This window comes from Panthera leo, chromosome B3 (genome assembly GCF_018350215.1).
Source record: "Panthera leo isolate Ple1 chromosome B3, P.leo_Ple1_pat1.1, whole genome shotgun sequence".
Classification (NCBI taxonomy): Eukaryota; Metazoa; Chordata; class Mammalia; order Carnivora; family Felidae; genus Panthera; species Panthera leo.
In genome coordinates this window covers 146,568,195-146,578,997 of record NC_056684.1, presented here as the reverse complement: position 1 = coordinate 146,578,997, position 10,803 = coordinate 146,568,195, and the positions used below count along the sequence as shown (strand labels likewise).

The 10,803-nt window shown below is 44.6% G+C and overlaps 1 protein-coding gene and 1 pseudogene across 1 annotated transcript; both read left to right on the top strand.

Moving 5' to 3' along the window:
* Positions 1–5,099: 5,099 nt before the first annotated feature.
* Positions 5,100–5,699, top strand: LOC122222689 (annotated as a pseudogene).
* A 2,085-nt stretch (positions 5,700–7,784) lies between these two features.
* LOC122223221 (disintegrin and metalloproteinase domain-containing protein 21-like) lies at positions 7,785–10,456 on the top strand. Its single transcript, XM_042944503.1, has one exon. The coding sequence runs from the start codon at positions 8,031–8,033 to the stop codon at positions 10,254–10,256; it is 2,226 nt and encodes a 741-aa protein (XP_042800437.1). The 5' UTR covers positions 7,785–8,030; the 3' UTR covers positions 10,257–10,456.
* The last annotated feature ends 347 nt before the right edge of the window (positions 10,457–10,803 follow it).

The following is a 10,803-nucleotide window of genomic DNA, read 5'->3' as shown; positions in this document are numbered from 1 at the left end:
CACACTGCTCTCTCCTCAGACAGTGCTGAAGTTCCTAAGGAAGGCAGAACTGTATTCGAGAAACAGAAGAGACTGTAGGGCCTTCCTTGTGCCTGGTGAGAGGTCCCAAAGCTGAGGGTTTCAGATGTCAGATGTGGGATGATGGGAATGGTTGTGACTGCTGGTGACTGGCCCAGGCTGAGTCTCCTTGTCCCCAGGGGTCCTGTCCCAGGTGCAGCTGCAGGGGTTGTGCCCAACTGGTGAGTGCCTTGCACACTCTGCACCTCACTAGCAGCATCTTGGGGTTCTCCATCTCAACCAGTAATTTCTGGTGGAATTGGATCCACCGACCCCAGCAGAGTGGATGCAGTGGACGGTTCACATACTATCATATATTCTATATCACATACTAGGGTCCAGACCACAAGAGCCACATGTCCAAGAGTTAGGCAGTTTGTTAGGCAAGAGGAAGAGGGATGAAGCAGGTGCTGGCCACCCCCTTGGAGGTTCCCCCAGGATTAACAGCCACACAATCAGAACCGCCTCTAAGGGTGAACAGGGCAGAATAGGCCTAGCCACAGAGCTGGCTCAAACACCACAAAGGACTTCTGAGAGCTGAGCATCGGCCCAAAAATTGCGATTTGCCCTTAGGTTACCTAAAAGTCACAAGGGGGCATTCAGGACAGCAGAGGTAACTGAGATCTGCTGGGGTGCTCAGGTTACCAGGGGGAGCTGAGGACACCAGGGTCGCTCAGTTCTGCATGGAGCACTCAGACCTCCAGGGGGATGCTCAGGTGTCCATGGGGCGTTGAGGTCACCAGTTGCCACTCAGTTCACCTGGGGGCACTCAGGTCATCAGGAACACACAGGACACCAGGAGCCACCTAGGGAACCTGGAGGTTCACAGGTCTCCAGGGGGCACCCAAGATCTCAGAATTCATATCCAGAACCAGTGTTTCAGGGTCAGGTTTCCTGTGAAGCATCTTTCTCATCAGGCCCTGCAAACTTCAACCTGACCAGCAAACAGTACACACTGTTTCCTAAACCATTTACAAACACAGATGTCTTCTATCATTTAGAGTGAACAGTCATATAGTAGTGCCGACCTTGATAGAGACCAAGCTCGGGGATAAATTAACTCTCATATGAACAGACCTGTGCCTCACAAGTACACGGGCCACCATTTAAAATAGATGTAAGTGATTTTCAAACAGAGGAGACTGACTCATTCAAGTGATCTAAACTTAATATATTTGAGCAGCTCCTCTCTCCTTTTATTTTCCTTAAGGTTTTCCTTTGATGGCCATGAAGAGAGAGCATGAGTAAAGACTCTTGTAGTTGTCGCAACCCCACAGCTTCTTCATCAACTCCACGACTTTCTCTCAAGGATTCTCAGTATATACACGTTCCTGTGAGAGAAAAGAGTAGTTTCTACCCTTCACTCCTTTTGTTCTCCATCCAGTTCAGGAAGCCTGAGACAACCAGTGGGGAGGCACACTGAGTCAAGTCTTACAAAACGGTCAGCCAGGGGTCCATTCTATTTAAGTAGTTAAGGAATCATCCACTGGATCCACCTGTCTCTGCACCTGCCTCTCCACAGAACATGAGGCCCAGACCTTCCTCACACTCAGCTGGACATGAAGTCAACTGTATGGGAGCAGATTAGGAACTCAGTTTAGTGGGTTATTTCACCACAGTTTTCCATAGTAGCTACACGATGTTGCACTCCCATCAAGTGAATTCTAGGATTGCCTGTTCTCCACATCCTCAGCAACACTTGAGATATTCTGGTTGTGTTTGCGTTATTTTATAATAGCCTTGCTATCAGTTGTGAGGTGATATCTCAGTGGATCGGGGGTGGAATTCTCTGATGATTAGTGATGATGAACAGCAAGTCATATGCTGGATGGACATTTTTTCAACCTTAATAGCAAAATGGATATTTACATGTTTGACCCAAATTTTAATCAGGTGATGCGTTTATTATTATAATTGTGATTTTTGCTATTGATGTGAACGAGTCCCTCCTGTATTTTGGATATTAACTCCTTTTCAATATTTTTAATGTAATGTCTCCCATTTCATAGACTGCCTTCTCACCCTGCTACTGTTTGATTTGCCCCCTTTCTAGTTTGATGCAGTCCCCCTTGTCTGCCATGGTTCTCTGTGATTTTGCTTTTGTATCAAATAAATCATTGTCAAGAGAATGTCATGATGGTTATCCTGTGTGTTTTCTTCAAAGGCATTTTGGGTCAGCTGTTCTGCTTAATCTTTAATCCATTTTGAGATTTTTTTGTGTTGACGTATATGTATGATGCAAGAGTATGGCCAAATGTCATTATTTTGCACGTGTATATCAACACCATTTTTTAATGTTTCTTTTATTTTTGAGGGAGAGAGACAGATCATGATTAGGGGAGGCACAGGGATAGAGGCAGACACAGAATCCAGGCTCTGAGCTGTCAGCACAGAGCCTGATGTGGGGCTCAAACCCACAAATCATGACAACAATACGTGACTGGAAGTTGGATGCTTAGCTGACTGAGCCACCAAGGCGCCCCTAGTCAACACCGTGTTTAAGAGACACAATCCTTTCCCCACTGTGCATTGTTGGAAATCTCATGGAGGATTTGCTGACTGCATCTGCACAATTCTACATCTTGGCTCCGTAATGAGCTCCACTGGTCTATATGCCTCATTTCATGCCAGCAGTACACTGTTGGAGCTAATGTATCTCTGCAATATATTTAGAAGGAAGAAGTGTTCTCCTTCTTCCAGGTTCTCTCCTCTTCATGATTTTTTTTTACTTCCATGTGTTTTGTGGTTACATATGAATTAGTATATTTTTCACATTCCTTTAAAAAAAAGGCATTGGCATTTTCATTGAGATAAAAAGATAAATATAAAATTAACATAAAAAGATACAGCAGAGAAAAAAAGACTATCACAAATACAGAAAACAAATCAACTACATTAAAATTTGAATTTGGAAAGATAAGTGAAATTTAAAAAACATAGGTAGCCTAGGGAAATAGGTAAGATTCAAACAAATGCGATCGGAACTGAAAAAGGAGACATAACTGAACTAAACACATGAAAAGGATCATAAAGGAAAAACTTAGATATTTATAGGTCAACAATTAGATCACCAAGAACAAATTACACATTTTCTAGCATTATATGATCCACCAGTACTCATTCATGCAAAATACAGAGGAACAAAACAAAAATTAGTAAGAAGATATCCTTAATATAAACCTTCACCCTCCAAAAAAAAAAACAAGGCTTTATTAAAATTCCACCACATTTAAAGAATAATTAATGCCAATACTTCTCAAACTATTACAAATTGCTGATGAAAAAGACCACTCCCAGATGCACTTTATGAGGACACTTTTACTCTCACAACAAAGCCAGAGAAACACACCACAAGAAGGGAAACTACAGGCCAGTGTCTCAGATACACATACATGCAAAATTCCTTGATTAAGTCCGAGCCTACTGAATTCAACAGCACACTGAAAGGATCACACATGATAATCCAGTGTGATGCATCCCTGAGATGCAAGTTTCCTTCAACATACACAAATGCAAAAATGTGATGTCCTCCATTAACAGAGGGAATGATTAAATCAAAGCCATCCTTAATTTATTCATAAAATCATTAGAGAAAGTTTTTTCATGAACAAAAAACACATGTTCATCATTTAAAAATAACTCAATTAAAAAGGAGAAGGAAATTACCTCCACATGATCATGGCCACTATGAAAGCCCACACCTGACAGCATATTGAACATAAAATACTAAAACCATTTCTGCCATATCAGGAGCCAGGAAATGATGCTCATCCCCAACATAAGTATTCCACATGATAACGTGAAGAATAACTATGCTGCCTCAAACCATATCATCGTGTCACAGTCCTTATTTGGATGAAAGTCACGGGAGAAACAGCCAGTCCAAGGACTCTCAGACCCTCCTTTGTCCCTTGACAGCAGGATATAAATCTCCCTTGGGAAACTCCCCTTCCCTTGTACCAGGAGGGGAGAACCATCCTTAGCACCAGAATAAGGAACTCAGGGACAAGAAGGTTGTGCAAACAAACCTAGTTATTTGTTGACTAATTAAATACCCCAAAACCACACCTTTGCCTTGACTCTTACCAAATCCAATATTTCGTTGTCTGAAAGTCACAAGTGCCACCTGCTTTGTTCATTCTCTGGGTGTCATATTATTAGCAAGCCCAGGCACTTGCAAAATTAAATTTATTCTTCGCTTTAGATCAGTCTTATGTCAATTGAATCCTTACACCTGGTGAAAACCCAGAAGAAAAGAAGGGAAAGGCATTCTTCTCCTACAACTGGAAGAAGTACCCACAAACTTTGGCAATAAAAAGAAATAAAAGACATTTAAATCAGTAAGGAGGAAGGAAAATTATTTGTTTGCAGATGACATGATCTTAAACATAACAAAACCCTAGAGATACCACAAAAAATATTAGAACCAGTTTTTTAAAATGAGGAAAAGTGCAGGATGCACAATGAGCACAATGAACAAAGAAAATAAATAAAAATAAACCACCTATGATTCTACACACCAGCATGGAAATATATGCAAAACAAATAACAAAATTATACAACTGAAAATGGCACAGAATAAAGTACTTGGGATTAAACTTCATAAATTATGTAACATAATTGTAGAGTGAAAATGACCTTCGTTGATGAAAGACATGTAAAAATGCACGAGTTCCGCAAACATACCTGTGCTCACTGATTAGAATCATTCATATTGTCACAGCACCATCCACACAAACTAACGTAGAAGGGCATCCCTAAACCTGCCATTCACTTTGAAAGAATTAAATCTAAGTCTGCAGTGTGATATATATGTGAGAGGACATGCAAATAGGGCCCTCTCTGTGCTGATGAAACCAGCCCATCCAGACCATGCAGCTGGGAGAGGAGCCCCAGCTCCAGGGGTCCCAGGTGTTCCCATTCTGTGATCAGGACAGAACACAGACACCTCACCATGGAGTATGTGCTTGGCTTGGTTTTCCTTGTTGCTTTTTTAAAAGGTAATTCATGGTGAACGAGAGACACTGAGTATGTGAGTGGATATGAGTGAGACCAGTAGATGTGTGACGGTTTCCTCACCAAGATGTCTTGCGTCTGCAGGTGGCCAGTGTGACGTGCAGCTGGTGGAGTCTGGGGGAGACCTGGTGCAGCCTGGGGGGTCCCTGAGACTCACCTGTGTGGCCTCTGGATTCACCTTCAGTAGCTATGCAATGGGCTGGGTTCGCCAGGCTCCAGGGAAGCGGCTGCAGTGGGTCTGACGGATTGATACTGGTGGAAGTGGCACATACTACGCAGATTCCGTGAAGGGCCGATTCACCATCTCCAGACACAACGCCAAGAACACTCTGTATCTGCAGATGAACCTGAGGGCCGAAGACACGGCCACATCTTACTGTGCAAGAGACTGGGTGAGGGGACATCACTGGGAGCCCACACGCAAACCTCCCTGCAGGAGGGGATCAGCACCACCAGGGGGCGCACACTGTGCACAATTCTGCTTTGTGTTGCCAGGAGCAGGTGCAGATGGAGGTTACAGGCAGGTTTCCTGTCAGGGTCTGGGGCTTCCTATCCACACAGCAGCTTCCCCAGGGAGCCTCTCTGGACACAGGATTCTGTGCTTACCTATTAACTCGCTGAATTAGATACCTGTTGTCATAGGAAAACTGCACTAACATGCACAAAAGACACAGATGTTTCCATTGCTTACTCCTGTCCCTCAACATGAGTGAATTACAGATTTCCTGAGGCACAACAGCTGAACCATTAGAGGAGTCCCAAATGCACTCCCTGTGCAGCCAGGACCACAGGATCCCACAGCTCCCCATTAACTTCACCCAGCCCTTGTCCCAATCAAACAACGTGAGACTTCCCTCCTGGCACTTGCTACTCAGGACGTTAAATGAGCTACAGCTTTATTCAATTCCTCTAAACAAGAGATAAATCATCTCCATGTATTAGTCTGGATTCTCCTGAGGAACAGAACCCAAAGCACATTGGTGTCCATGACTAAAGAGGTTGGGAAGTCCCATGATCTACTGTCACAAGCTGGAGACCCAGGAAAACCAGTGGTGTAATAGGTCTGATTCTGAACTAGGGTCTAGTCTCAGAACATAGAGATCTGATGATATAACTCTCATAACAAGGGCCAGAGGGGACCACTGTTCCAGTTCAAACAAGCACATGGGAAGTAAAAATGAGGGAATTCTTCCTCCCTCTGCATCAGATTCTATTCACAACCTTAATGGAATGGGTGATGCCCAGACAGAAACCATGGGAGGAAATGCCAGTCTCTTCTGGAAACACATCACAGACATCCACAGAAACAGTGGTGAATCTGGGCACCCATGACTCAGTCCAGATAACCCATAAAGTTAATCATGACAAGACAACTTCCCGTAAATGTGGAGCTCAAAGACTGAAGACTTGAATTTAAATTAAAAATAAAACAAGAAAATTAAATACATACATATATGAACTATTGGGACTACCTCAAAATAGCACGCTTCTGCACAGTGAGGGAAAAAATCAACAAAACTAAAAGGCAAACTATGGAATGGAAGAAGATATTTGTAAATGACATATCCTCAGGGTTAGTATTCAAACTATGTAAATGTTTTTTAATTATTTTCACATTATCAGTAGAGAGTGTGTCCACGCAGTTCAGCATACTGTCATGTGAGAAGCAAAATTCGTGTCTTCCACTTGTGTTTTGTGTTAGGATCTCACTGAACATGAGACCAACACTCTTCACAAAATTTGAACCATACAGTACAGTACTGTTAATTACAGGGGTAATGTGGAGACCCCTCTAGAACCTAATCATCTTGCATAACAGAAAATCATAGCCCTTGAGATCTACTCCTCATTGCCCCACCCTGCCAGCCCCAGACAACTGCCATTCCACTCTCCATTTTATTGTTATCAAATCCCAAATTCAGCTGAGTATTTCTGGAAAGGTCAATGTTCAAAGTTTTAGTTTTGATGGGAAAAGAAGATGAGCTTTATTTAGGAGGCCAGCCACCCAGAGAAAAGGCAGACTCTTCTCCAAAAGCCAACTCTGAGGGTTTCTACCCAACTCAGGGGTTTTAAAGGACTAGACGGTACTTAAACAAGGGAGTTCCATGGTGGATACCATTTTCGATCATGTGCAGCCTCCATGGTGCAAGCTGCCAAAGTAACCTCAACTCCCCTGCATCTATCTCCACCTGAGGAGAGAAACTCACAGGCATGGGAGAAGACTGCCAGAGGCCAGGAAAGAACCACAATAAGGGATTAGAGGGGAAATCCCCTGGGGCTCACACATGTTCAGCAGTACTTTCCGTTCTCACCAGCTGGCATAAGAAAATACTAAAATACAACCTTGTACTTCACCAATCATGACACAGAATACTGGGAAATGTTTCCTCAGTAAACTCAGAGGAAGCTTCAAAGCAACAACCAAAAGGATCAAATGGCTTGCAAACTAATAGCCAACCAGAATAAGACATGTAACATTACAAAGCGATGTTTTTCAATACGTACAAAGGTAAAATTGACAGTCTACCTCCATATCCCATGGAAGTAGGAAGCATTGGTCTCCATAATGAGGAAAAGCAGTCATCCAGAGAAAGTGACCCAGCAGTACCACAGGACATGGAATTGGTAGAGAAGTTCAGTGTGTTATAATTGCATATCCCGTATCCAAGTAGAAGGAGAAAAGATGGAATGTGTTGAATAGAGCCGTGTTTCTGGGTCCAAATCCCTACCCATGTCCATGTGAGCACTGTTGACCATGGCCCACCTGACTCTCCCACATCCACCCCAGGTGAACTGATGAGCAGGGTCACCCAATGCCACACCCTGTGACTGTTACCTAACCCCACAGGTGGCCCCGAGGTGTAGGGTGCTGGCCACCTGGTACAGCCCTCTGTTCTGTCTGATGGTCTAGACCTGGTTTTGCTGAGGATCCTCCATTTATCCATTCTCACTGGCAGATGTCCCTGAGCAGGGGCATGAGGCTGGCAGAGGACCAGGTCACCCTGAGGGCACCCCTCTTGCTGTTTGCGCTCTGGGCATTGCTGGCTCCTGTCCAAGGTTCTCAAGGTCGTCCCTCATGGCGCTACATCTCTTCTGAGGTGGTAATTCCCAAGAAGGAGTTGCACCACGGCAAGGGCGTTCAGATGCCTGGCTGGCTGTCCTATAGCCTGCATTTTGGGGGCAAGAGCCATGTTATCCACATGAGGCACAAGAAACTCTTTTGGTCCAGACATTTGCTGATGATGACTCAGGATGATCAGGGAGCCTTGCAGATGGACTACCCCTTCATCCCTCCAGACTGTTACTACCTCGGCTACCTGGAGGAGATTCCTCTTTCCATAGTCACCATGGACACGTGCTATGGGGGCCTTGAAGGTATCATGAAGTTGGATGACCTTGCCTATGAAATCAGACCCCTCAGCCATTCCCAACGGTTTGAACACGTTGTTTCTCAGATAGTGGCAGACACCAATGCAACGGGACCTACTTATAACCTGGGATATAAGGAGGTTAGGAACCCCCTGTTCTCTCAAGCAAATATCAGTGCAGCCCCCAGGATCTCTAGTAAGTTGTATTCATCCCATCATGGGATTTTGAAAGGACTTGTTCTCGGTTCCAAAACAATGTATAGTGTGTTCAACAACGTGTCAAAATGTGCCCGATTCCTCATAAGGCTTGTTAGTTTGACTGACTCAATGCTTCAAGGGATTGATGTAAGGCACTATATTTCCTCCATGGTCATTTATAATCTGGAAGATCCAGTTGTCTTGAACAATTTTCGGGTGCCAGGGAGTCCGATTCATATCTACTTTCAGAGACACTTGTTTGTTGCTTTTAAACCACATACAGCTTTACTTATGAACAAAGATGCACCACATGAACTTCAGTTTCAGCCAGCCCCATACGCGGTATGCGGATCAAAATCCATCATCTCGCTTGCTTCTCTAGGCAGACATTTTTTATTGTTGTCTGTGTTAGTAGCCCAAAAAATTGCATTATCTATTGGTATTTTTTATGACAATCAGTTTTGTGCATGCCAGAGGAGGTCTACCTGCATTATGAATCAATACCCTGTTATGACAGATTCTTTCAGTAACTGTTCCTTCATTCATATGCAGCATGTAGTGGTGAATAATTTTTGTGAGTGCATATTTGACTCAGGACTTTCCTATTTCAATAAAAGCCTGACTCACGATCGTTGTGGAAACTATGTAGTGGAGCCAGGTGAGCAGTGTGACTGTGGCTCCTTCAAGCAGTGCTACAACAATCCCTGCTGTACGACTGATTGCATTCTAACCCCTGGCAGCAAATGTAATACAGGCAGATGCTGTACAAACTGCACCTATTCCGATGCTGGGACACTCTGCAGGCCAATCCAAAATATATGTGATCTTCCAGAATACTGCCGTGGGGTGTCCGTGGAGTGCCCTGATGACTTCTATATGCAAGATGGAACCCCGTGCACTGAAGAGGGCTACTGCTATCATGGAAACTGCACTGACCGCACTATGCACTGCCAAGAAATCTTTGGCAGAAATGCTGTGAAGGGTGAAAATGTCTGCTATACCATAAATCAAAAAGGCAGCCGATATGGACACTGCAGAAGAGACCCAGGGGTATTCAAATCTAAACCCTGTGCCCCCACAGACATGCAGTGTGGAAGGCTGCAGTGTAGTAACGTCACGCATCTCCCTCAGCTGCAAGAGCATGTGGGATTTCATCAGTCTGAGATCTCAGGGTTCTGGTGTTTTGGGCTGGATTCGCATCGTAGCACAGGATCAACGGATATTGGTCATGTGAGAACTGGTACTCCCTGTGCTCCTGGAAAGTTCTGTCAGGATACCTACTGCAATGGCAGTGTGGCTCAGCTGAACTATGACTGTATCCCGGAGAAATGCAGTCACAGAGGGATATGCAACAATAACAGGAACTGCCATTGCCACGTAGGCTGGGATCCTCCACGGTGCACTGAACGAGGCACTGGTGGGAGCACAGACAGTGGACCCCCTCCAAGAAGAATGCGGTCAGTCAGGCAAAGTCGTGAATCCGTGGTGTATCTCAGAGTGATCTTTGCTAGAATCTATGTCTTAATTGCTGCATTCCTCTTTGGTGTTGCCGGAAACGTCAGAACTATCAACAGACAGAAGGTTATGGAAGAGACTGTTGATCAAGACAATGCATAATTCAGCCTCCAGACCCCTAAACAACTATAGACAATCCACGTGGCTCATCTGTGAAAATACAGTAATGAGGCGGCACACCTAACATCCACGTTTCCGGGGGTCTGCGGGAGACACAGGGGTCCACAGGCACATCATGGACCTGACACCAGGTCTCTGATGCGTCACTGAGCAGAACTCTGAAATAAAACTTGAAAACTGCATGCTTGTGGCCTCTATGTATTTGTGTAAGCCTGTAAGAGCCCAAACGGTGCCTAAGACTCTGTGCAGAAGACCTGAGTCAGCAGCTGTGTCTTGGGCTGAGGTTTCTGGTTCCAGAAATAAGAGAAGTTGCCACAAGCTCCTTGAGGGGCAAATTCATGAATTTTCTCCAAAACTGTGCTCTTGCACACTGAGCTTTGTCTCATTCTTCAGGTAATCTCTCATTTCCTGGTCCCAATATGGGTTCAGGGTGATGGAGGGCTACCACCCACCCATACTGCCTGTCCCACACTGGGGTGTCTGTAGGCTGTCAGGGAAAGGGACATGGATTCGATCCCAGCCAGTGCAA

Bases quoted from the DNA above. Each gene is read 5' to 3' on its own strand.
- LOC122223221 (XM_042944503.1), top strand. From the start codon at position 8,031: ATGTCCCTGAGCAGGGGCATGAGGCTGGCAGAGGACCAGGTCACCCTG.